General features: G+C 46.1%; 1 protein-coding gene across 2 annotated transcripts; it reads right to left on the bottom strand.

The window, feature by feature from the left end:
* Positions 1 to 26,492, bottom strand: FAXDC2 (fatty acid hydroxylase domain containing 2). 2 transcript variants are annotated; one of them, XM_082621156.1, is made up of 9 exons: positions 26,377 to 26,492; positions 14,619 to 14,666; positions 12,473 to 12,564; positions 12,238 to 12,341; positions 8,820 to 8,941; positions 3,608 to 3,813; positions 3,015 to 3,120; positions 2,450 to 2,616; positions 1 to 1,682 (listed from the first exon to the last, which is right to left on the bottom strand). In XM_082621156.1, exons 2-9 carry the CDS (start codon positions 14,664 to 14,666, stop codon positions 1,526 to 1,528), a joined length of 1,002 nt encoding a protein of 333 aa, XP_082477282.1. In that variant the 5' UTR covers positions 26,377 to 26,492; the 3' UTR covers positions 1 to 1,525. The 2 variants fall into 2 exon arrangements, with proteins under 2 accessions (XP_082477282.1, XP_082477283.1); XM_082621157.1 differs by lacking the exons at positions 14,619 to 14,666; positions 26,377 to 26,492 and adding an exon at positions 12,808 to 14,608.
* Between the last annotated feature and the right edge of the window lie 260 nt (positions 26,493 to 26,752).

The following is a 26,752-nucleotide window of genomic DNA, read 5'->3' as shown; positions in this document are numbered from 1 at the left end:
TGTTTTCCAACTGTTTATTCGTAGGACAGGTTGTGGGTGCAGGTCAGCAGCTATGAGCACGTCCAGCACTGATGCACCAGGAGCTGTGCTCAAGCGAAGGGTGTGCGGTCCCAGGGAGGGGGCTGGGCCCACCCAGGCCCAAGGAGGACGCTGCCTGCTAAGCGCCTGGTCGGCCTCCTGGGCAGGTCCTCTGGGGAGCTAGGGCCCGTGGCAGGAGGTCGTCTCTTTGATAGCTCTACCTGGAGATGTGGCCCTATCAGATGTTAAAGTATTTTATAAAACTACAGCGGGTGGTTTTCTGGACAGAGGAGAACTGAATGTTCAGGAAAATATCAGACTTTGGAAACTATAATGGTGGCCTTGCAAATCAGAGTGTCTTTACGGTGACACTGGGAGCCACAGGGTTCCTGGCAATGTCAGAAGCAGCTGAGCGAACCCAGGGTGGGGACTGCTTCCACCTGGGCAGTTCTGTGGTTTTGTTGTAGACAATAAGGTCTCATTGGAAAAGGCATCCCTGCTAAAGTCATCCTGTAAAAATGGTGGTGAAACAACTGGTTCATCGTTTGAGGGGGAAATAAGGATTTTATCCTCTGTTCAGCCGTGTATTTCTTGCCTTAGTGGAGGAAGAGGGTTCTAGCTCCTTTGGTCCTGCTTCAGAGAGCCTAATAAGGGGCCTCAGTTGGGTGTCCCCAAAGGTCAGCAACTCTGACCCTACCCTCTGTGGCTAAAAGGGGGCCCCAGCTGAGTGGGGCCACAGGGTTTGGCCTTTGGTTTCCGCCTGTGGCTGAAGGTATTGGGGTTTGGTCTGCGCCTCTTTTTGGTATCTCAGTTGTAATCCCAGGAAGAGCTCTTGTGATTGGTATTTTCCTTTTCAGAGGGGTGATGTCCAATTGCAGTGGGGCAGAGTTGAAGTGGGGTCTTTATCACACTGCATGTCTGTATGTGTGTGTGTGCGTGCGCGTGCGTGCGTGTGTTGGGAAGCAGTGGGGACTTGATCCCAGAACCGTTGCCAGGGTGTCCTGGCCCTGGCCTGAGTAGAGAATGAGAGGCTTTTGGGGACAGGAAGGGGCAAAGCAGTATCTTCTGGTTCTCCCACCCCCTGGCATCAGGAGGAGCTATGGCTGGAGCCACATGGCCTCCTGCCACCTTTGTCATTCTCTGTCCTGCCAGGGCTACCAAGGAGTCATCTGGTGTCCCTCTCCCCTTCCACAGCAGAGGACCAGGGGGACCCCCCAGGAGCCCTCTCAAAGTGGCTTCTTCCCTCTGATTGGCCTCTATTCCAGGGAGCTATATTTTTTCATTATGCCAATCCCTGGTCCCCTTTGGGATGATTGGGGAAGTTGGGGGAGCCCTGGTCCCCTCCTTGGGCCTGCTTTTCCAGGAAGCTGACCTTCCCCCTGCCCTCGTGGTTCGTCATCAGAGTGCGTGGCTGAAGGAGCGAGTTGGTAGGTGCGACCAGGAGGCCTCAGGCCACCTTAGCAGACCTCTGCAGAGGGCACGGCTAGGATGGCACTCGGGCCGTGTCTTAGTCCATCTTTTTCGGGGGATCAGGGATGCTCTCGGAGAGCGGGGTGAAGCCCAGCAGGATCATGTGTCTCTCGTAGGCCTTGGTCTGCTTAAACACAGTGTCAGTCCCGTGGAGGTGGTCCAGCACCCCCAGCACCCCATAGCACTGGTTGAACCTGGAGGAGAGAGGAGGGTGCTGGAGGCAGGCGAGCTCACGTTCATTTCACCTGTGCCAGCCTTGCACACATTTCTGAGCCCTCCTATCCCACACCCGTCCCCACCATGCTGCCCACCTGCTTCTGATTAACCCAGGCGGTGGTGTACATATTCCTGGGGCCATTCCAGACTGAAAAGCTATGCTCTTCCTTTGGAAAGCTCTCTGTGATTTCGATGCACACAAGTCAGAACCTGTGGCAAAGCCGGCTTGTTCAGGTAGGTTCTGGGACCACCTCCATCAGAATCCCCTGGAACACTTAACTAAATGCAGATGCCAAGGCCTGCTCCCCCAGATGCTTTGTTTCAGTGTATTTGGAGTGGAACCCAAGAGGCTGCATTTGAGGAAAGCATCTCAGGTGATTCTGATGCAGGAGTTTCCTAGACCACACCGACGAGCCTGGAGCACTCACAACTTCTATTGAATTGCCTGCAGGAATTCTATGCATGTATGCGTTTTCCTGATAGTGCCCATGGCTTACACTAGATTCTCAAAGGGTCCAGGACCTAAATGCAGGTTAAAGACCCATAGTGGCAGGAAGATCCAATATCAGAAAGAGGATGGCAAGGTGATCTGGGTCCCAGGATGGTCACCTTTGTCCCCACCTGCAGACCTCTCCCTCCACTAGACCCACATTTGAACTGAGACACTGGTGTCTGCTGTCAGGAGGTCTAGGAGTAAACGTGGGGGCTACTGCCCAGAGACCCACAGTGAGGAGGAGTGCCTTACTTGAGATGGTGATAGTCATGGAATTCAGGTGAAGGCAAGAAAGGTAGGTGGTAGCCACAGTGGGAGATGATGGTGATGATGAGGACCAAAGAAAACCAAATGGTGATGGAGGACAAGTGGGAACCCATGATGATTGGACCCACCATCGCCGGCAGCATGTTGGAGACCTGCAAAGAGAGGGCGGTTTGAAGAGGGGCCCAAGGGGATGGAGGGGACGCAGGTGGGTGTCCGGGAAGACTTCTTGACACAGATCTGGGGAAGCTGAGTGAGTTTCTGGACTTGATTTGCTGGACTCCTTCAGACATGAAACGTGGGACAAGTTATTCACTGTTTGAACCTCAACTTCCTCATTAGCAAAATGAGGATTTAAACAGTTGTTGGGAGGATTAAATGAGATAACTTATGTTGGGCATACAGCATCGCCCGGCATATGCCAACAACAAATGGTAGCTGTTGAATGGGCAGAAGAAAGAGCCAGTGTGATCCCGTTCTGTGCAGGAGACTAGCTTGGGGAAGGGGGTTGTGCCCGCTGCCCGTTCCTCTGGGGGAGCCGAGCTCTACTCACCACATGCTCAATAGGATGTGCGTAGAGGGAGATCACACCAATGGGAGCTGTCCACTCGTGGTGTTTCTTGTGGATTTTCTTGTAGAGTTTTGGGTGGTGAAGGAGGCTGGGAAGAGAGTTAACAGTTGATAAATCAGCCAACCTCCCTCTCCCCCTCCCCCACCAGAACACGAGAAACCAAAGGTAGGAACTGGGGTCATATCCATGGAGCAAAGTTTCACGTCCAGTGAAAACACACTGGATTGGTGCTCCGACAGCCCTGCCTTGTGAGTTCTGGTGACGTTGCCTCTCTCTACCTCAGTTGTATGAGCTGTAAAATGGGGAGGATGGCCAGAAAGGATTCAATTAAGGGATGAATGGGAAACTACCCTGCCACACACATGAACGGAGATCCCAGACACTCGTCGGTGGTCGCACATTGTCAGCTGTGGAGCGAAGAGTTGTCTTCGTGTTAACTAGTTAGCGGGAGTCTCTTGATTCCAGGTGCTGTTGGTCGCACCCCTACAACTCCGAGGAGGCCAGGTTTCACCCCCATTGGTGGGTGAACCTGGGAGAGTGAGGAGCTGGCTGTGCTCAGGAAGGAAAGCGCTCACCGGTGTGCGTAGTAGAACAGCACTTCCTCAGTCAGCGTGAAGACTGCCAGCTCCAGGAGGAACCAGTGGAAGGTGGGTAGCTCTCGGCGGCAGGGGTCGCCCCCCAACTTGAGGATGGGATAGAGCCAGACCATCATGGGGAAAGAGATCACCAGCTGGTTGAAGAGAACCATGTGGATAGACTGGCGTAGTTTCATGGGGTCCACCTGCCCGGGGGGGAAGAGGGAAGAAAGGAGGTGGACGAGAGTGTGAGAAGTAGGTCTTTCCCTTCTAGGAACCAGGCTCCTCTGTGACCAGCTCTCGGGAGGCCCTCACTCGGGGCTGGATGCTAGGAGTGATGTCTGGCTGTAGCCAGCAACCCCTGAGTGCTGCCCAGCCCAGGGATGGAACCACCTGGTAATGCCCTGCCTTTGGAAACTCCCCTCCCCAGGCCTTAGTCCCTGCCTGAAGCTGCCTGCTCCTTCCTGCTTCTGCAGCTTCCACCACTGTCCTCCCCATTTCTCTGGCCAGGCCCAACCCCACGTAATCCCGACAGGCATCTTGGGGAGCCTCCAGGGTGCTGGAGAAGGCTCCCAGCCTCATTCCTTCTTCAGCCTTTTGGTCCCTGCTCGTCCAGAGAGCCTTGACCAGGATCAGGTGCAGAGATCAGGGTCGCCGGCCTCCTCATGTGGTCCAGCCTCCCTGGATGGGAGCCACGGAGCTGCTATCTGGCCTCTTGTCCCGCTTGCTGTGAGCAGGTCTTGCTGGTTTTCAGGGTGGGGCTGTCAGGATGAGGGGCTGCCTGCGCATTCTCCCCAGAACGCTGTGGAGAGCTGGCCCCACGTGCTCACATCCCTTCGAGCCTCAAGACTACAGCCAGCGTTTCCTTGGGAACCAGTGACCCCTGACCCTTCCATTTGTCAGAGCCCTGGAGCTCCTGGGAACAGCCCCATGACCACAGCTCACTTGCTGGTCCTGATGAACTGGTTTGGCATTCTCAAAGGGGATTCCCTCCTGAGAAATGTCTGCAAGCTGGAGGGTTTCTGCTCCAAGGTGAGGCTGGGTTCAGCGTGGTCCTCATACTTCAGGCCTGCCTGTTCCTCTGGCTTTTTCATGTCCTGCTTGTATTGATGGACCAGAATTCACTCTCTAAACCTTCAGTTCCATCCCATGGTGAAGCCAGGTCTGGGCAGCCTTGGTTTGAGAGCACCACAGAGGAAGCCATACACCTCTTCTGGCAGCCTTGACCAGGAGGTGGGTGTGACATACGATTATTCATTCAGCTGATATTTATTGAGCACCCTCTATGTTTCAGGCAGTGTTCTGTGTGCTGGGAAGGAAGCAGTGAACAAAACAAAGATTCCTGCCCTCACTGAGTTTATACTCTTATCGTTTTAAATAGAATTGTCAGGGTAAACTTCATTGAGATGGTGAGATTTGAACAAAGATGAGGGAAACAGGTATCTGGGGGAAGTGTCTTCTGGCAAAGGGAAGAGCTGGTGAAAAGGCTCTATGACAGGCCACACTCCTGGCGTACTTGGCTGGAGAAGAGTGAGGTGTGAGGTGGGGAGAAGTGGGAGGGGAGGTCAAAGAGGCAGGGAGGAGCCAGTGCGTATAGGGCCCCGTAGGCCACTATGAGGACCTTGGCTTTTATTCCAAGAGAAGCGAGGGTCATCCCAAGGTTGTGAGCGGAGAAGTGACAGGACCTTACAGGGTTACTCTGGCTGCTGTGCTGGGAACAGACAGTAGGAGACCAAGAATACAAACAGGAAGACTAGAAGTGCTCAAGTATGCATATAAGAGGATGGTGGTGATGGAGGTGGTAAGAAAGGGCTGGATCCCGGATCCATTTTGGAAATTGCGCCAATAGGGTTTCCTGATAGGTTGGATGTGGTGTACGAGGGAAAGACAGTCGCCAGGGGTGACTCCAAGGCCTTTGGACTGAGAGGCTCCCCAGCTGAGACTGGGGAGGTTGTGGGTATCAAAGGCTTTGGAGGCTGAGAGATCAAGAATTCTCTCTGGGTCATGTTGCGTTGGGGATGCCAAGGAGGCATTTGGATGTTTAGTCCTGCATCGGGAGAGAGTTCTGAGCTCGAGAGGTAAATTGGCGAGCTGTTGGCGTTGAGGCGGTTATTTAAAGTCACGACGCTGAGAGGATGAGGACAGAGAAGACGACGAGGCTGTGCCCTGGGCGTCAGCGTAAAGAGGGTGGGGAGGTTAGGCTGAGGAGGATCCAGAAAGGAGGCTGTGAAGGGGTGAGTGGCGAGCTGTGAGGACACAGTGGGGCCTTGGCAGCCGGTATAAGAAGCTACAGCAGGATGCGGCATGAGCAACTTGTGGAGACAGCCCTGGTAGGTCTAATGCGACAAGCCTGTGACAGGAACACTGGTGACCTTGCCCAGGACAATCATGGTGGAGCGGTGGAGGTGAAGGCCTGATGCGAGGAGGTTTCTACAGGAGGTGAGAGGATTGTTTTGTGATTATTTTAGGAGGTGCAGGCTGAAGGATTTAGAGTTTTATGGTGTCTGAACTTAGCTTCAAATGATGAAGCAAAAAATTACAGATGCATAGATATTTATGGTTTTATATACAGAAAAAGCACATATTGTAAAATGTTTAAGACAAGACTGGAGAATCTAGGTGGTATATAAATGAGTGATCAGGGTACTACTACCTTTTCCACTTCTGTATACGTGTTTTCAATTTTTCATAATTCTGAAATTTTGGGAAAAGACAGTGGACAGGGAGAAATCAGAAACTGTATAGACAACTCTTTAAAGAGCTTTGCTGCAAAGGGGACCAAAAATAGGAGTGGGAGTGAGTATGGGAGATGGACGCAAGGTTTTTGGTTTTGGTTGGGTTTTAAGCTGGGAAAACTTATAGCAGGTTTGTAATAAGCCAGAGGGTAAAATCCAGAAGAGGAAGGAAAAAAAAAAAGGACAAAAGAAAGAGAAGGAAGAATTGCTGGAGCAACTTGCTGGAGTAAACAAGAGGTGGTGGGTGTAGCGTGCAGACAGTGGAGGAACGGGCTGGAGTAGGACCAGAGAGAGGCCACGGGCTGCAGCAGGTGGGCAGGCAGAGCGGGTGCGCAAGTGCTGCCCCCAGGCTGCGGTGGTGCACGGCTGTGGGAGCTGTCTTCTGCTTAAGGCAAGGCCACCCTCTGGGAGGAGGTGACGGGCGCAGGTGTTGAGGATCTGAGGAGGGAGGAGAGGCGTGAACTAGCCATCCAGGCCGGGAGAGTGGGAGGGTAACCAGAGCGGGGCGGCGGGGGCGGCTGGTGGTGTCCTATGAATGCCGTTGCGTTCAGGTCCCACTCGATGACCTGTTTCTGATGTCTTAGGTCAGGGGTCAGAGCTTCTTGGAATGGGCCGAAGACCAAGTGGCGTCTGGGGCTTCCTTCTTAACTTGGGTGGCTACCTGAGTGTGCACACAGTGTAGGAGCAGATGAGACGAGCCCTGGCTCCCTTTCCAAGGACAGTCTAACCTTGAACTAGTCAGTGCACCTTTCTGAACCTCAGCTTCTGCCAAATGCCACGAGACCTTCCCTGTGTGGCCCTCCATTCATTGTAGACTGTGAAGTTTATTGCGCTAGGTGATTCTCTTGAGAGCTGATGTGGCCTAGTGGTTCAGGGCACAAGCCCTGGTGTCACAAAACTTGAGTGTGAATCATGGTTCTAAGCCATGTCACATTTCAAAGCCTCTGTTTTCTCTTGTGAATGACGAAGATGTTTACAGTACTTGGCCTTGAAGAAGTATGCATTTAGTCAGGGGTGCCTGGTAAGGAGACCTCCGTGGTCTGACAGGTGAAACATTCTCAAGGAACAAGCCCTGCTTTTAACCCTTTGTCTCTGGTCCCTGCCTGCTGAGCTGGACATGGAGGAGGCCCCTGCCGTCTCAAGTGAGGGGAACTGTGAGCCAGGCCAGTAGCTCTGGTTCAGGAAGGGACCGTCCTGAAAGCCTGGATCAAGGGCACTATTTATCAGCCACTCTGCTTTCTAGAGTGCTGGCCTGGGTAGAATTCCCTGAGAGCTGAGGTGACTCACCCAGGCATCTGGACAGATAATTAAAAATGATTGTCTGGGCTTCCCTGGTGGCGCAGTTGTTAAGAATCCGCCTGCCCATGCAGGGGACACAGGTTCAAGCCCTGGTCCGGGAAGATCCCACATGCCGCGGAGCAACTAAGCCCGTGTGCCACAACTACTGAGCCTGCGCTCTAGAGCCCACGAGCCACAACTGCTGGGCCCACGTGCCACAACTAGAGCCTGGAGCCCGTGCTCCGCAACCAGAGAAGCCACTGCAATGAGAAGCCGGTGCACCGCAACGCGGAGTAGTCCCCGCTCGCCACAACTAGAGAAAGCCTGCACACAGCAACGAAGACCCAACGCAGCCAAAAATAAAAACAAATAAATAAGTAAATGATTGTCTTGTCTGGGAAAGAAGCCAGGATGTGGTTTTGGTGGAGCTGGGGTAAAAAATATCTGGGTTTAAGAATCAACTTCTTCCTTGTTGTGTAAGAAAAGGCTTCTGAGGCTGTCAGAGCACTGAGCAGGCAAGCCGGGCTCAGGGAGCAGTGAACAGTGGGGCTCAATTCCCCGGCCTGTGTACATACAAGATATGTGCTTGGCTTTTTCTCTCCTTCTGGGCCAGGAGTTCCTTGTCAGCAAGGTCCAGGCCTTGTTTACCATGGATGGCCTACATACTATTGGTGGTACTGAATAATTGGGAAGGAGGACCTGCTTAAAAAACAACCACCACCGACACACTCACAATTAATATGATAGTGGGGTTATCCGTTATTTCAGCAGCTGTGTCCCTCCCTCACAAGGGCAGCTGTTATCCGTGTTTTCAGCAGCTAGTTATTGCTGTCCCTTCTCCCATGGATAGGTGGAGACCTACCTGACATATCTGGGACTCGGTCCAGTGCTGGGCTGAGACAGTCATTTCTGTTGCTAAAATGCTGACCACAGCGCCGTAGGCCAGCACAGGCAGGTAGAGAGCCAGGCCTGGGAGTCAGAAGATTAGTCTTGACTGACATTAGTCTTGGCTGGCTGGCTCTGAGATTTGGGGCATACTATTTCCTCTCTCTAATCTTCTAACCTGGGGGAGCCTTGTACGGAATCACTTGGCTCCCACTGGCCCCGGTCTCTCCTGGGCCAGCCAGCAGAATTTGGAGAATGTGGCTTTAGCCCCTGCTTTCTGTGCTTTGACCAGGAGAAGCTGCAGCAACACTTACAGGGTCATTCTTGCCGACCTGAATTCGGTAGCGGGAGATGAAGTTAGGCTTTCCAGTTGTGTCAACCACCAGTAGAAGTCCACTGACGGTCCAGAAGAACAGAATGGGCACCTGGGTGGCACCTAAGGTTGGGAAGAAGAAGGAAACCATCAGGACAACTTCAGGAGCTGGTGGCGCACGTATTCCCTGAACACATGCTCGGTGGTAACTGAGGCTGCGTTGTAGGCAGGCCCTTGCCAGGGCCTTGGTGTCTTGGTGCTCGGGGCTGGGGGCCTGCCTTCAGTCTTGGGGTGACACACCAGCTGTGGGGACTGGGATGGGTCACTTAAGGAGTGTCTCTATTTCTTTTCTTAGCTGTAGAACGGGGACAACAACCTTCTAGGTGGTTGGAGAAAAAAACACAAAATTATGGTAAGATGTATGATACACTCCAAACAGAAATGAATTTCGGTTGACATTTGGGTGTCTGTGCCCACTTGAGCCCTTTAAGAATAGCCAAGGAAGGGAGAAGCAAAGGGAGAAGCAGAGGAAGAGTTTGGTATGGTACAGCTCACCACGGGCACTTGGGTTCCCCAATCCCCATGACCCTATGATGACATGAGCAGGGGTACTTCAGGCGTCCAGTGAGCATTTTCCAAAGTGGAAAACCTACCTCTCAAGGGGCTCCTTGGTTAAAACAGTCTTCACACCCTACCTTCTTGGAGAGTCAGGGTCCAGACAAGTGTGGTCACAGCTCTGAGAATTCCTGTTTGACTTTGTTAAACTCAACCTTTCTCAAACTTTTCTTTACCCAGCACTCTGTCTTCTCAGAACATCTCAGAATAGGCTGGCCATTCGTCCCTGTCTGCCCAGGACAGTTTCAATACGTATCCATCATTCCAGCATCATGATTAATAACCCCTCCTTTATTCTCACAAATGTCCCATTTCGATGATAAGTCGTATGGTCTCCCCACCCATTAACCTCCGATAGAACTGATGTTCTGCAGGGTATTTTAGAAAATACCGATCAACACACATTTAGATAGGGCTTTTTGCTCCACATCCCACTTTTCCATGAAGTCATCCCAAGGATTTCTGTTCTCCTCCTGTGAACAAATAAGCACTTTGTCCACCCCAGTTGGCAGTTACTCAAGTGACGTTGTAGTGTTACCTAACTCTTGTACTATTAACTTTATTTTTCCTTGATTTGCCGCCTCCTCTAATTTCAATATTCCGAGGAGCAAGGGTGTTTTACTTAATTCTCTGTCTCTCTATTCTTCCTCCGGTACCCGTCTTGCTCCATCAATCACTGTGCTGTGTGGCAGTTGATACCTGAAAAATACTTGGCTAGCACTGTGAGGAAATGTGATTGGCTCAAACATCCTCAGGGCAGTTTGGCAGTGTCTGAAGTGAGGAAAAGATCAGAGTGACAGACTAAGACAGAGAGACAAAGACAGAAAGAGGGGGAAGAAAGAAAAGACATACACACACTGATGCACATAAATGTCCATCTCAGCAATCGAAAAAAAAGCACCGTAGAACCTTTAAGTAGCCTAAATGTCCCGGATCTTAGTTCCCTGACCAGGGATTGAATCCAGGCCATGGCAGTGAAAGCACAGAGTCCTAACCACTGGAATTCCCAGAGAATGGACTAAATTGATTAGAATATTTCCACACAATGGAATAGACAGGACAGCTTACAATATTGAGCAAATCTATATCGGTTGATATGGAAAGATGTCCATAATCAATTCAATGAAAAAAAAGTTAAAAAAATAGTAGATGTCGGGACTTCTCTGGTGGCGCAGTGGTTAAGAATACACCTGTCAATGCAGGGGACACGGGTTCGAGCCCTGCTCTGGGAAGATCCCACATGCCGTGGAGCAGCCAAGCCTGTGAGCCGCAACTACTGAGCCTGCGCTCTAGAGCCCGCAAGCCACAAGTACTGAAGCTCAAGCACCTAGAGCCCGTGCTCTGCAACAAGAGAAGCCACCGCAATGAGAAGCCTGTGCAGCGCAACAAAGAGTAGTCTCCGCTGTCCGCAACTAGAGAAAGCCCGCGCGCAGCAACGAAGATCCAAAAAAATGCAGCCAAAAATAAAACAAATAAATTTTAAAAAGTAGTAGATGTCTTTTAAGTTTAACCAAATATGCAGCATACTAACAGTGGTTATTTCCTGGATATGAGAGGTAGGTGGTTTTCACCTTCTTTATGCTTATTTGAATTGTGTGATTTTTATTTTTAACAGTGAGCATGTATTTACTTTTATCCTCAGAAATAAAAAACTTTATTTTGAAAAAAAAATGTTAGGTTGGTGGTTGCCCAGCGGGCCACCCTTCGAGGTGCCTGCCTGTGTGTCAATCCAAGGGCTCCTTGAGGAATACCGAATGAAAATCACAAGAGGTGATCTTGAACTGTTTTCCAGTTCTAACATTTCAAATGGCAAATATTTTTTCTCTCTGGTATTTGCTTATCACTGAGATGACAGGTGGTTTTCCCATCATCGTAACAGAAACATATAAAATGTTTTCCCACCACTCTCCCCATGTATATTTGCAATCTGCATTGTTCTTTTCAATGAGTGCTTAAGATTCCATTAACCTGTCATGTTTAATATTCAGCCCATTTTCGGAGTTCTCTTCCTAGAAGAAAACAATCATCAGAAACATTTTATTTCTATGTTTGCTTTGTGACAACTGACACTTTTTTAATCTCCCATTCTAGACTGTGACAAAGTTTTTTTGGTTGAGGTTTGTTTGTTTTGTAGTTATTAATTTTCTTCCAGTCAAACGGTGACATAGTTTTTTAATAGGGTAGACATTTTACCTTAATACTTTATCTTAAATATCTCTATATCCTACAAATGAGTTTGGCACAGAATAACTTAATAAATATTATGTGAGTGAATGAATGTATGACGGAGGACAGTCACTATTGTAGATAATGCTGTCATAAATATTGATGTTAAAATAGGTTTTTTCTTCTACTATGTTTTGAGCTTGCTTTCAGGCTTTAGCACTGTCAGTAAATACATTTTGAGTGAACACTTGCTGTCAAGGCCCAACAGCTAGCTAGATTGCACCAGGTCCAAGGACACAGCCTCACATGAGACAGAACAGCCCTTTGCACTTCTGGACCTGACATCTAGAAGCAGGATTACTGCTCTCACAAGCATTTATTTTCACACAAACTATTTCTTTATTTTTCTATTTGGGGGGATGGAGGAGGTGTCTCAACTTCTTTTCTTAGATATCCTTAAACATCCATTCCAGATTAACCCCCAAATTTAGCACTCTGGGGTTACCAGTGCCTTAAACTTTAAGTCCTCATTCCTTAGAGTAATAAACTGAGAAGTCCCAAGGTAGAGAACAAAAGAAAAAGAATTAAGCTATAACCATGTACCCAAACCCTAAGTGCTGGTGGTCTGGGAATCTCACCTAGAATGTAGAGGAGCCACTCCTTCCCTTCAAATGTAGACAGCAGCCTCTCCCACTGGGCTTGCCAGAAGTAGCCAGAAGCACCCCAAAATCTCTGAAGATGCCTTGAAAGAAAACTCATTCATGTTTCTGGGTGAAGACTGGTGGGTGGACAGCTCCTAAATCCATGCTCTGCCCGTAGACCGCCACCGCACGGCCCCCAGCTCCCGAATTAGAGCTGGCCGAGAAAACTCACCATGTGACTGAGTTCCAGAGGGCCACAAGCAAGAGAAGGCCAGAGCCCAGGATGAAAGCCGTCCTCCTCATGGAGCCCCAGATGTGTCCCTCCTAGGGGAGGACAAGAAAGCGTCAGGTCCCAACAAGCCTCCTGCCTTCACACGCAGCTCACTGCACTGCTGAAGCCCGGCAGGAGTGAGGTGCCATCAGGATCTCAATCGTGCCACCATGGCACATCTGCTGACCTTTTCCCAGCTTCCGTGGAAGGCTCTTCCTTATCAAGAGCTCTCAGGCTGTGTGCGAAGGTGAGTATGAAAGTTAGAGCTTAAGGTTGGGGGAGGGAAGAGAGCAAACCTGATCCAGAGAATCTAGCATGCAATTTCGTCACCCAGAGAAAGACAGATGAGCCTTCCAAGAGCCATGGGATTTCATGACCAGTCTTCTTGTTGAACAGAGATGCAGATTATTTGTACATTGGAATCACCTGGGAGTTTTCAAAAAATCCCAATATCCAGGTTACTCCCCAGCCCGATTACATAAGAGTCTGTGCGGGGGCAGGGGAGGTGGGGCTGGGCCTCCCTGTCTTTTAAAGGTCCCCAGCTAATTCCAATGGACAGGCAAAGCTGGGATGGCCATCACAGAAGGATCTGCAGAATCCTTGATGAGGCCACAGGGACTTCAACTGTGTTCCTGAGCCAGGCCTATTTTCCCATGCCCATTACCCTTTTGTCCTTGAAGAAAAGAGTAAATAAACATATTTTCTGACTTGTAATATGTCCTCTGCCTTCCAGAGATATTAGTCTGGGCTGCCAGCTGAATGGGACAATGATGGCTTCTAGGGGCAAAGAACAGACCGCTGGCCATCACTGGGCAGTCCTTACATGTTCTCCTCCAAAAGCCTAAAACAGTGGTCATTGCAAGCTCGATGGTCAACCAGCAGGTCCCAGACTTGCAGAAGGAAAACCCTGGCTGCCAGGTTTGTCACCAATTTCTATAGTACCTTGGGCAGGAATGACAAATGTCCATTACAGCCTATGTTTCTACACCCAGATGCAGTCTGCTAATAATCTTTCATGAGAGAGGACTGGAGGTGGTGGTCCTTATAGGTGTGTGCAGTTAGTGAACCAGGTCACATACACTATTGTAGGGGAAGCTGATCTAATAGGGGGCCATGTTTTAATCCAGCCTTTGGAGATCTAAAGGAGCAGACCATTTTGACTGACTCATTCAGAGCAACCTGAATCTGCACTGACTCTTTTCTTCTTTGATTACCCCATCCCACTTTTGATCAGAAGACCAAAAAGAAGTTAGTAAGTCATTTTCCATGGCTAGTGAAATGTTTTTAAAGGTCTAGTACCCCTCGGGTCCTGAGGTTTGAAAAATGACCTTCTCTCTCTCTGAGCTCTGAAAATGACCTTCTGTTTCTCTCTCTCTCTCTCTCTCTCTCTGTCTCCCCCCATTAAGGGCTGGATTGCTAAGACCACAGAAACTTGTTCTTTTATACAGGCTGTTCAAAGGTCACCCCCAAATTTGCCAGACAGGTCATCTTGGGCTTTTGCAATTATTCCTTTTTTAGGATTCAAAGGACCCTTTTCATGAGCTTTCCAGATTCACTAGGAATTTTTCATTTGAGTTTAATCAAATCAAGCCAAGTCAAATTTAAAACCTCAATTTCACATGTAAGATTAGATGTGTTTTCAGGGATCGTGGTGTTTTCTCTCTCTGGCAGCCTGAGGGCCAGGTAAATAGACAGGACAAAGGTCTCTGTGAAGGGCAGGAGCATGCAGCACAGAAGTTATCTGGGGTCAACAGCTGGTTCCCACCCCCAGTTCCCAGCCCCCAGTGGGCCTCTCTTGTCCCCAGAGCAACTGTAGAAAGGGGTGGTTCCAAAGGCCTGAGCCTGGGGCATTCTAAGGGCCATGAGACCTTGGTGGGACAGCTACGGGGCTCTTCAGCTGCCTTTCCTGCGGGCAAAGAGGCTTGAGTGATAATCAGGCAGCTGGAGTCAAGTGATTCTGCTCAGCTACTGAAGCGAGCACTTCACTAATGTGTCAGCTATCCCGAAACCTTGGGGGTGGTGGTGTCAGTTACGCTGCAGGCGCAGATGTGGAAAGGGTCACTGGCTGCATTCTCACCAGTTTGGTGGGTGAGGTACTCGTGTTTACCTGCTTTTGCTTCTCATTGTGTGGCACACTTCCAGCTTCTCCCTTCATCTGGAATAAAAAAGCACAGGTGAGCCTAGATGTCATTTTCACATGCAACCAAGGAAGCAAGGAATAGAGAGAGTCAAGGTGAATGGCCAGCCGTGGTTTTTAATGCTGGCAACTCATTAAAATCACCTGGGAGTTACAAAAAAAAAAACCAAAAAAACCCCTGGCAGACAAACTGATTCTAAAATTTACATGGAGAAACAAATAAGCAAGAATAGCCAGGAATACAGCAGAAGAGTAGAGGGACGGGCACGAGGGATACTAGGTCTAGCAACTCTTAAAACACATTTTAAGGCTTTTTAAAAAACTTAATTACGCTCTTCTCATTTCTTCAAGGTAGTAAAGAGTTGTTCCTGCGAGATAAAAGAATATCAATGGACTCTTAACCAGGACTTAAAGAGTAGCTCTAACTTGAGTTGGTTCAGTTTTGTATTCTTTGTTATTGTCAGTTTAAAAACAACCACCAAGGTTTTCCTGAAACCAGTCAACAATTCTATGGCCAAGTAAATGGATAGGAATGCCATGCATGAAACTCCTTCTAAAATGCAGTCAAACAAGAACTGGCTAGAAGGAGAATAATTAGGAATGCGTTTGAGATCTCCATTTGAAAGTATGACAGGGTAAATCTTTCTGGAAGTCTTAATAAAACCAATATCTAATAAGTGGAGAAATTAAGGTTTGATCATTTTTATTTTCTAATGTGACGTTGCAGAATTTTCCTGGTTATATAAAGATAATGATCAAATGAAAAATAAAAGTTATTTTAAGGAATCCAAATAGTAGTTATTAGACAACTGAATAAAAATTCTGATGTCAAAAGGTGGTGAACACAGATTAAAAACCAATTGCATCTCTACTTAGCAAAATGAAACAAAAAGGATAAAAAATGGCATTGTCCATAATATATGCTGAATGAGATATTTTTTGGCCATGTAAACATATTTTTTAACATCTTTATTGGAGTATAATTGCTTTACAGTGTTGTGTTAGTTTCTGCTGTATAACAAAGTGAATCAGCTATACGTATATATGTATCCCCATATCCCCTCCCTCTTGCGTCTCCCTCCCACCCTCCCTATCCCACCCCTCTAGGTGGTCGCAAAGCACCCAGCTGATCTCCCTGTGCTATGCAGCTGCTTCCCACTAGCTATCTGTTTTACATTTGGTAGTGTATATATGTCCATGCCACTCTCTCACTTCGTCCCATATTACCCTTCCTCCTCCTCGTGTCCTCAAGTCCATTCTCTACTTCTGTGTCTTTATTCCTGTCCTGCCCTTAGGTTCATCAGAACCATTTTTTTTTAGATTCCATATATATGTGTTAACATACGGTATTTGTTTTTCTGACTTACTTCACTCTGGATGACAGACTCTAGGTCCATCCACCTCACTACAAATAACTGAATATCGTTTCTTTTTATGGCCATGTCAACATATTAGGTGTGCTTTTCCCTGCTTTTATTTTTATGCATCACAAGTCAATGCATGCAGAGATGAACTATTTTGACTTAAAAAATAAAAACCTTTATTCTAAAGATTATACAATACTTTGGCACTAGAGTTTTTTTTTTTAAATATTTTTAATTAATTAATTTACGGCTGCATTGGGTCTTTGTTGCTGCACGCGCGCTTTCATTGCGGTGGCTTCTTTCTTCGCAGAGCACGGGCTCCAGGTGCGCGGGCTTCAGTAGTTGTGGCTCACAGGCTCAGTAGTTGTGGCACACGAACTTAGTTGCTCCGCGGCATGTGGGATCTTCCCAGACCATGGCTTGAACCTGTGTCCCCTGCATTGGCAGGCGGATTCTTAACAACTGCACCACCAGGGAAGCCCAGTACTAGAGTTTTGATCTAAGTTTTGAGGACAATATTCCTTTTACTACAAGCTAGTTCTATACTGTCAAAAACATCTACAAGAGTATATCCTCCACACTTACACACATACTGTACAGAACTATAAAATCTGGCAAGGTAGAAATTTTCTGGAATTTTCCAGTGTATTTTCAAGGTACAGCAAGCCAAAAGAAAGCATTGTAGACAAGTATGCATGCTGACTCAGGCAGTGTTTCCTATGTAACTCTGGTGTAACACATTCATATACATATACACCCAGGGAATATTTCAGAAGCATCAGTTCTTTACACCTTACACTTGATCACGGATGTGGGTACGTCTCTGACAGTTCATCCTGTTCTTGTGCCAACACCACCTGACTGACCCTGTGGTGGCTCCATAGTGAGGTCAAGGCCAGTGCCATCTGCTGTTTCTTTTTGTTGTTGGTGGTGTGTTTCTTGAAGAGACATAGCCTCTCGGCTTTGTGGTGTTGTTAGGGTTGAAATGCTATTCATTGTGTCTTCCCTTTGTTGCATTTGAACATCCAATGTGTCAAACCGGTGTTTAAATTGTCCTTCAAGGCAGAAGTCTTTGTCCGTGTTCATACTCCTCAATGTAGCATCCAAAGATCTGACTACACCTGCCAGACTTGCCTTTGCTTACTGCTACTGCAGTTTGGTCTCCAGCTGCCACAGCATTTACCCTAGGCTTTATTCTCACAAAATTAAGTGCTAGGTTTTTCTGATGGTTTGTGTCTTTGGAGTGTGTTCTTGTGACTTCTCTGTGCCAATCTGAATGACCTTTTAGATCTTGACCTTTTTCAGTCTCTTCTTTATCACATTTCTTGGCATTTCTATTAAGTGTTTTGCAACAAACTTTGTGTTTCTCCATATTTGAAATAAGGCCATGACTTCTCTGTGAAGGTGACAGCCTGGGACGGTGGCTGGGTTTGGTGGGAGGGTGCTTGGGGATTGCACTTACCCTGAGTTGCTGCCCAGCTTGACTTGGTTGACTGTCCCCCTACTTGTCTCACCATAAAGGTTTTTTTAAAATAAATTTATTTATTTATTTTAATTTTGGCTGTGTTGTGTCTTCGTTGCTGCACACAGGCTTTGTCTAGTTGTGGCGAGTGGGGTCTACTCTTCGTTGCGGTGCGTGGGCTTCTCATTGTGGTGGCTTCTCTTGTTGCGGAGCACGGGCTCTAGGCACACGGGCTTCAGTAGTTGTGGCACACGGGCTCAGTAGTTGTGGCTCGCGGGCTGTAGAGCGCAGGCTCAGTAGTTGTGGGTCAGGGGCTTAGTTGCTCTGTAGCATGTGGGATCTTCCCGGACCAGGGCTCGAACCTGTGTCCCCTGCATTGGCAGGCAGATTCTTAACCACTGCACCACCAGGGAAGTCCCACCATAAAGTTTTTTCTTTTTTTTAAATTTTTATTTAATTAATTTATTTTGGGCTGTGTTGGGTCTTCGTTGCGCACAGGCTTCTCTAGTTGCTGAGAGTGGGGGCTACTCTTCATTGAGGTGTGCGGGCTTCTCATTGTAGTAGCTTCTCTTGTTGCAGGGCACGGGCTCTAGGTGCATGGGCTTCAGTAGTTGTGGCACGTGGGCTCAGTATTTGTGGCTCGGGGGCTCTAGAGCGCAGGCTCAGTAGTTGTGGCGCACAGGCTTAGTTGCTCCGTGGCATGTGGGATCTTCCCGGACCAGGGCTCGAACCCGTGTCCCCTGCACTGGCAGGCTGATTCTTAACCACTGCACCACCAGGGAAGCCCCACCATGAAGTTTTAATAGTTGAAATTGTGTGCTAGCACATGAGTAGGCAGACATATACAACAGATTAGAAAGTCTGCAAATAGACCTTAAAATATACATGGGAATTTAGTATATAATAAAAAGAAATCAATATCAATGGACTCTAAACTGAAAAGATGCTGAACTTGCTCCATAATAAGAGAAATGTGAATTAAAACTATAATAAGATATTATTTCTCACCTTCCAGCGTGACAAAAATCCAAAAGTTTGGCCACATGCTCTGCTGATGAGGCTGAGGAGACTTTAAAGTTGTATTTGTTCTTTAAAATAATATCTTTATTGATGTAAAATTCACATACAATACAATTTACCCATTTAAAGTGTACATATATATGGCTTTTAGTATATTCACAGAGTTGTGCATTCATCATCACAGTCAGTTTTAGAATATTTTCATCATCCCAAGACAATCCTACACGCCTTAGCCATGAATTTCCCGTCTCCCTATCCTCACCCCCCTCTAGCCCCCGATAATCACTAATCCACTTTCTGTTTCTGTGGCATTGCCTATTCTGGACATTTCATATTAATGGAATCCTACAGTATGTTGTCCTTTGTGGTTGGCTTCTTATACTTAGCGTACTGTTTTCAAGGTTCATCCACGTTGTGGTATCTATCAGTACTTCACTCCTTTTTATTGCCAGATAACATTCTGTCATATGGATGTATCATAGTTTGTTTATCCAGGCCTCTGTTGATGGACATTTGGGTTGTTGCCACTTTGTGGCAGTTATGAATAATGTTATGAACAATTTTGCATAAGTTTTTGTGTAGACACGTTTTTATTTCTCCTGGATATATGCCTAGGAGTGGAATTGCTGGGTCGTATAGTAACTGTATTTAACTTTTTGAGGAATGTTAAGTGGTTACACCATTTTACATTCCCAACAGTAGTAATGTATGAGGGTTCCAACTTCTCTACATCCTCACCAACACTTATTATTGTCGCTATCGAATAGTGTCATAACCTGGCTGAAGAGGAGCATTACAGATCATCGTCCTGCCATGTGACAAGGGTGAAGGAACCTAGAGAAAGGAGGCCAGGTGAGTTTACGGATGGCAGAGCCAGGATCAGGCCCAGCTTCCAATATCTCTAAGGATGTTTTATTCTTTTGTGGATGATTATGCTTGGTTTTATTATTCTAGATGCATTTTTACCAGCTTTGACCTTAGGAGATACAGCTTCCCCTTGACCCTCATTTCTTACAGAATACTTAGGCTGGAGAAGGGAAGAGAGGAATGGTGATGTATAAAGTGCCTCCAGGGGTTTGAGAAGTTAGCACAGCAGAGGGAGGTGATAAGCTGCTCACCAGCTCCACTGTGACTCACATCACAGCAGAAGGGAGGCAGTCAGCTCAGAGGAAAAGCCAGTCAGGGAGAAATACCGGGAGGTTTGATTCCCAGTAAGGGAGATAGCATCTGGTTTAAGAAAAGGCACCTGAATGTTTGGTGCAGTGTCAGCCCAGTCTCTACCTGGAGGCAGGGGAATGGATTTCAGCCACACTATAGCCCCCCAGCCCCACCCCTCTAGGCCTGCTTCTTTGTCACCTCCACTCCCTCCTCCAGCACCCTCTGTTGCCTGGCCAGCAGCAGGAGAACCTGCTGTAGCTTGGAGGTGTGGAGCTCCACCCTGTGCTGAGTTCTTAAAAAAAAAAGAAAGAAAGAAAAACACACAACAGAAGAGAAGGAATAAAGTGAAGCTGCAGGCATTCACTCCCTTTTCTGACCCAGGAGGGCAGTCAGGATTCCTTTGCTTACCTGAGTGTTAGGGGTGCTCTATAGTCATATTCTGTACCGCCTGAGGCTTGCAGAGAATAACTGCACAAGCGTTTCAGGATGACAAGTGTCAGCCCCAAACTATGGTAAACAGCCCTGCGCCACATCGGGGACAACAGATGTTACTCAGTAACCTGAATTTATAAGGATTCCCAAGAATTCTCTCCTGTTGCGGAGCACAGGCTCCAGACGCGCAGGCTCAGTGGTCATGGCTCACGGGCCCAGCCACTCCGCGGCATGTGGGATCTTCCCGGACGGACTAGTGCACGAAACCGTGTCCCCTGCATCGGCAGGCGGACTCTCAACCACTGCGCCACCAGGGAAGCCCGAATTATCCTTTAAAAATTTTTTTTTAAATTGTATATTGGAGTATAGTTGATTTACAGTGTTGTGTTAGTTTCAGGTGTACAGCAAAGTGAATCAGTTATACATATACATACATCCACTCTTTTTTTAGATCTTTTCCCATATAGGCCATTACAGAGTATTGAGTAGAGTTCACTGTGGTATACAGTAGGTCCTTAAGAATTCTCCTTTAAATAGTGATTTTCTCCACCTTCATTGTGCTGAGCAATTCCTATTGGCCCAATTCCCAAGTTTGGCCCCCATCCTCAAGATGGATATGGGCCCATTCATGAAGTTACCTTTCACACAGTGGTAGAATTCTGGGATGAAGCAGGGTCATTTTCAGTCTGGCAGTTTGCCTTCTGCCTGGAGTCCCAGAAAGCACAGATCTTTAACTACCCAGTTGTGCTAGGTACTTTGGGGGCTAAGCCTGTAAAGTGTCTTAATGACAAGGAACCAAATATTAAAGGAAACACCTCAAGTTGGGAACAACTTGGAGATCTTAATGTCTGCAAACCATGTGCAAAAAGGTAGAACCTTCACATCACCATGGATTTCCCTCCTCAGTGCTTGTTAGGAAGTGTGAAAGGCTCTGTGGACCCTGTCGAGATATCCATCCTGTTTGGGATGGAAGCTGAGGGGATTTTTGGTTTGTTTCTTTGTTTGCCTGTTTGTTTCTTTAGCTACCAGGACTCTTTTTGCCATGCCATGCCACGCCACAGAAACTTCACTTACAAGTCAAAGTCTCATCTAGCTTTTCCCCGATATCTTATCATCACCATTATCTTTGCCAAGAGCTTGCAAAGCTAATAAGACACGGTGTTTGACCTTTTGAAGCTCATCTATTCCTTCCAGGAACATTTACGAAGAACTTACTACGTACAAGGATTCCTGGAGGTGCAAACTCTCAGTCTAGGTACATGAACCCATCATTTCAAAAATCCATATGAAAAGTGCTAGCCTAAGTTCTGGTCCAGAGCTAAGAAAACACCGAGTAGGGCAGGAGATCTGGCATGCCCAAGAAATCTTTAAAGGAGGACAGTGCCCAGGCTTTCTCGTGGTCTCCAACCTTATAACCAAGCCTTTTCCTCCTAAATTGCATTTTAGCTTATCCAAGGAATGCTGGGTTTTAGTTATATCATACTTTTTTAAAAAAATCAAGATAGATGTAAGAATCTGCCACGTGAATATCAAAACTGCCATTGAATATATTCCTTACCCCATTATTTAGTTCCCCAAATGAAGTAGTGCACTTTTTATGAGAATACAGCTGATAAATTCTTATAAAGAGATTAGTGCACAGGAGTTTTCCTCTTTGGGAGTAAACTTGTGGTTGCTAAGGGGGAGGAGGATGGGGGAGGGATGGATTGGGAGTTTGGGGTTAACAGATGCAAACTAATAAATATAGAGAGAATGGATAAACAACAAGGTCCTACTGTATAGCACAGGGAACTATATTCAATATTCTATGATAAACCATAATGGAAAAGAATATAAAAGAAAGAATGTATATATATGTATAATTGAATCACTTTGCTGTACAGCAGAAATTAACACAACATTGTAAATCAACTATACTTCAATAAAAAAATTAAATTTTTTTTTTTTTAAAAGAAGTTCTCCTCTTTGGAAGAAGTTTACTTGTGGAATGCAAAAAGGCAATCCATTTTGGTCCTTCTCACCCCTTTCTGCTTTGGCTGCCTGTAAGTTCAGAGTTAAATTTAATGCTCAATTATACTTCTTGGGATTTTTTTTCCTTTTATATAATCCAGTATATAAAAAATGATGTGTGTCCAAGGATGTTCATTGTGGCATTGTTTTTAATGACTAAAAATTGGAAACACCTTGAATTCCATCAATAAAGGGTTGGTTAAGTAATTATAGTACATCTAGTAATGAAATATTCTGTAGCCATTAAAGGAATAAGGCAGCCCTATGTGTACTTTCCAGAACTCTTAAGTGAAAAAGTAATGTGTGGAACATGTGTGTGTGTGTGTGTGTGTGTGTGTGCTGTTTATGTATACATAGAATAACACATAAAATATTAGACTATTGCTGGAAGAATAAGAAATTGGTTACAGTGGTGGCTTCTGGTGAGGTGAATTCGGTGGCTGGGGGACAATGCAGAAGGAAGGCTATCTTTTTACCGTGTGCCTTATTTTTTGCCTTTTGAATTTTGTACCATGAGTATATTTTACCTATTCAGAAAATTACAGAAATATTAAAAAACTTTTAATGAATTCAGTGCTCATTCATAGGAAATATTTTATTGAAGATTCACAGAGTAATTCGTTTTTACTTTACTCTTCATCATATTAATTGCAGTTCCTTAAGGGCTTTGAGAAATCTTTGTCTCCCCTGAAATTCTATGCTGATTTTTCCATGTTCATTTTTCATATTTATAGCATTCATTAGATTATTAAAGGTAACTATGACAAGGACCAGTGCCCTGTTTCTTCTTCTTCTTCTTCTTTTTTTTTTTTTTTTGGTAATGATTTTACACGGTCCAAAAGCAAAGCAATAGCAGTAAAGCACCTGGTTCTTCTCTCTACAGATCACTGCCCCCCCCACATCAAAACAGTATAAAAAGGTATTTATTGAGTGCCTGATGGGTTCTAATCAGTTTTTATTTTTCTGCAACTGTTCTACTGCATATATCCTTTTATTGGAAGCTATCTCAAACTCTTCTGAGATGGAGGCTGGATGTAAAGTATTAAGTAGGTATTAAAATTAAACACCTAAGTGAGACTAGGATGGCTGTCAGTACAATAAGACCCTGGGAGGAGGCGGCTCTGTTGACTCCACAGGGTGCTGATGCCTGCTGCGTCCATGTCATAGAAACTGTTTTGCTGAGACTGAGTGATTAGGGGCTGATACATAAGCTTGACCTTGACACATCAGCCTTCTGGTCAAAGGGAAAGTGACTCTTTATCTTTTGGTGGCTGGAAGGCCCTTTGGCTGCAGGAGTCATAGCATTTATCTGTTGACATCTGACTTCATTAGAAGCAATGAAACATTTCGTGATATGCCATTTTTCTTTGGCTAAGCCAATAGGCCCATATGCTATTTCCTGAGATGTTTGTCTAGGTAGCTGATTCCTCTAAGCTACACAACCGTATCATTCTTCTGAATATTTTATGACAAAGCAGCTTGTTTTCTGTGCCTCTCTACATCTGTAGACTTGTTTTCAGTTTTAACTGAACAGAGTCAGTCAGAAAGGTTCCAGGGGGGACCCCAGACATGGTGGGCCGATGTGTCTTCACCCAAAGAATTTCCTTGACATTGTTTGCTAGTGGTATTGTTCAAGTTAGAAGTTTTGGCAAACAAAATCAACAACAACAATTATTAAATATTTACTATGTCAAGGTACTATAATCATTACATTTTTATGGTACCTCCTCTCTTTTTCTCTACCTTTTGAAGTCTCCCATCTAAGAACTAGAAGTTGTCTTAAGCTCATCTATTCTGATGCCCCCATGTTCCATTTGAAGAAATGGAGGCATAGAAATCTTCATTATTCAGCTTCAAATTACACAGTTATTTAGTGGCAGAACTTGAATTCAGTGCTCATTATACCGATTAAGTCTGCGAAAGGTATAGAATGTACTGATGTCGGTGAATGCAGGGTGGGCATTTGGATTGTAAAAGGACACAAAGGAATGAGACCAGCCTCTGTCAGCCACAAATAATGGATTAGATATTGTGTGTATGCTTTTTTTTTTAATACAAAAGGTAAAATAGAGCATGGTTTTTCTAAGATAATAATCATTCTTTCAAGAAATACTTATTGTATGCCAGATACAATGCTAGCTACAGAGGATACAAACGTGAATAAGACATGCTTCTTGGTCCTATTTAATAATGTAATACTATATAACTTTGATTTTCCAAGTGAGAAAGTATGTAGGAGGAGGATATGAAATAACATTTATGATGAGAATGCATTCAGAGAGAGAAAGAAATTAAATGCACTAAAAGTAAATATTTTAATACTTAATAACAATGAATTGATTCTCCCTTAAAGGGATTTCGATAGATATTATAAGATTATCCAAATTAGATACTTTTTAGTGTGGTTGTTTTGAAAGCAGATGATTCTGACTGTTTTGAAAGCAATGATTTATTGCAGAATCCCCAATCTAGGTAAAAGCACAGTGAGGCTATAGTGCATGTTCACAACATAAAAAAATCTGAAGACAGGGAAGGGGAATGGGATGAGGGTGGGAAAAGTAGACAGTTTAATTTTAATTTTTATTTGTCTGCAGCCTGATTCTTTCAGATTCTAGCTTCCTGGATATTCTGCATGGTTGGTGAAGGTTCCCATTTTATAGGTACAAGATATATTATCTTTATGTGAATGTGCATGGTTTCTTTGTAAATATCTCATGAAATTATCAGGAAAAAAAAAAAAAAAAAGACCTGATGGACCATCTGGTCTACCCCTTCCATTTTTATCGCTAAGGAGATAGGCTCAGATAGCAAAACTGACTTGTTCCAAACTCCACACAGTTTCTGGCAAAATCCAGGTTTCCTAACACTTTGCCTGGTGCCACATGTGTTTTCAGAATAGCATAAATTCTATTTCATACGGGAGAGGGCTACTCTCCTGAGGACTGAAACTCCCATTACTTCAGCCTCTGTTCTCAGGCTGTTTGTATTCTTGGGAAAAGCTGAACAGCCTGCCTCTAGCTTAAAGCCTCTGATGAAGAGGGTTTCGAGGAGCTGCTATGACCAAGGTCTGTACGTATGTGAGACTTTTACGGAGGGGAAGATATTCATTCAAGAAGGTAAAATGCATGAAGGAAAAGGTTGAATTTTGAGACAAAAATTATTCCCTTTGGACAGTTTTAGCAATGCTCCCTTCACTGCTTTTGCCTTGGGTACTTATACCCTTTATGATTTACTGCCCCACTTGACTGCATGCCCGTGAGGCTGAAAGCCTGCCTATTTTGTTTACTATGAGATCCACAGTACCAAACACAAACCTGGCATGTAGCAGATACTCAGGAAATATTTGTTGAATAAATGAAAGAAGGGGAAAAGAATTAAGAGCCTTATTTTTTGCCCTCAGAATGTGTCCAACATTTGCTCTTGAATGTGTCAGCACCTTTTCCTATACTACACACTTACCTTTCTAAGGTCAGAAGCTAACGCTCAGAGCACTTGTTTTACCAAATTGAATTGAATCTTTATATCCCAACTAGAGAAAGTTAGTTGGAATTGCATACGAAACTGAAGCACCCTACAAGTCTCTGTCTTGTCTTGCTTGCATTATGCCCCAAAAGACCCATATAGCATCCTGAAAACCAGTGGCCCATTGTTCACACCCATCTACACACACTGTATTCCTCTCCCTCGGTAACCTCTGTGGGAATCCTTCCTGAGCTACTACCAGGACATCAGCAAGTCTGAAAGTGGAGCATCTGTTGATAAATCCCGATATGTCGATCAAAACAGCTTTGACGTGGCTGTCCACCTTCTAGTCCCCACATCGACCAGGGGCCTTTGCAATTTTAAGACTGTTGTAATTGGCCCCAACCCTTCCAGGTGACCCTGGCAGGTTAGAGAGGAGAAACAGTTCAACCACAGTTGCTTCCTGGCAGTCTTTTTCCAGTAGGATTTTCGAGTTCTGATTTGGGATTTTCTCTTTCATGTGGTTTTGAAGCCAAAGCAAGTCCGTTTGACAGAATTAGCTGTCAATTGCTAGAAAAACAAGACTACGGAGGAGGTAGATTGTACAAACATGGGCAGAGGACGGCAGACATTAGTGAGACAGGAAGGGACTCTGTGTACTAAGAAAACATCCCAGGACATTGTTCAGAGGCAGATCTCACCTGCCCTGTGAGTGCAGAGGACACAGAGGTGAGAAGGGTACGCTTTGCCTTTCTTTAAGTGAACTTGGACGCGTCCTGACCTTGGCGACCAGCTTCCCTGCCCAGCAGCTCCCGCTCACCTCTGCAGTGGGCTGTCTCCCAGCTCCTCCAAGGTCCTGGCACAGCTCAAGCCCGCTTTCTCTTCCTCCAGCCCCGACGTTGGCAGCCGCTGTCGCTGTGCTGCCGCCTCGCCCTGTTATTAGTCGGAAGGCTGGGAGGCTGGCCAAGGTGATCATGTTACAGAGCAGCTGACTGGCTCCGGCCAGGCACGTGACAGGAGAAAGAATTTGGGTCTGTTTTGACGAGAGACAAAAGCGCCCTTCTTTGCCAAAGGACATCTCCTGAAAGCTGAGAGGAAATGCGCAGTTCAAGCCAGAGCTGGAGAAAGCACATTTGGCTGACCTCTGGGCTTGTTTTTCTTCTTTTTACAAGCTTCCCACATCTTCCTCAACTTAA

The sequence above is a fragment of the Mesoplodon mirus genome (genome assembly GCF_964341445.2).
Source record: "Mesoplodon mirus genome assembly, chromosome: 5".
Taxonomy (NCBI): domain Eukaryota; kingdom Metazoa; phylum Chordata; class Mammalia; order Artiodactyla; family Ziphiidae; genus Mesoplodon; species Mesoplodon mirus.
Note: the sequence above shows the minus strand (reverse complement) of the source record. Positions and strands in the feature narration are given on the sequence as shown.

Coding starts and splice junctions, on each gene's coding strand:
- FAXDC2 (XM_082621156.1), bottom strand. CDS start 14,666: ATGAAGGGAGAAGCTGGAAGTGTGCCACACAATGAGAAGCAAAAGCAG. Junction 12,342..12,472: donor CTCTGGAACTCAGTCACATG/GTGAGTTTTCTC, acceptor TTTTCTTTCAAG/GCATCTTCAGAGATTTTGGG. Junction 8,942..12,237: donor GTGGCTCCTCTACATTCTAG/GTGAGATTCCCA, acceptor TCCCAACCTTAG/GTGCCACCCAGGTGCCCATT.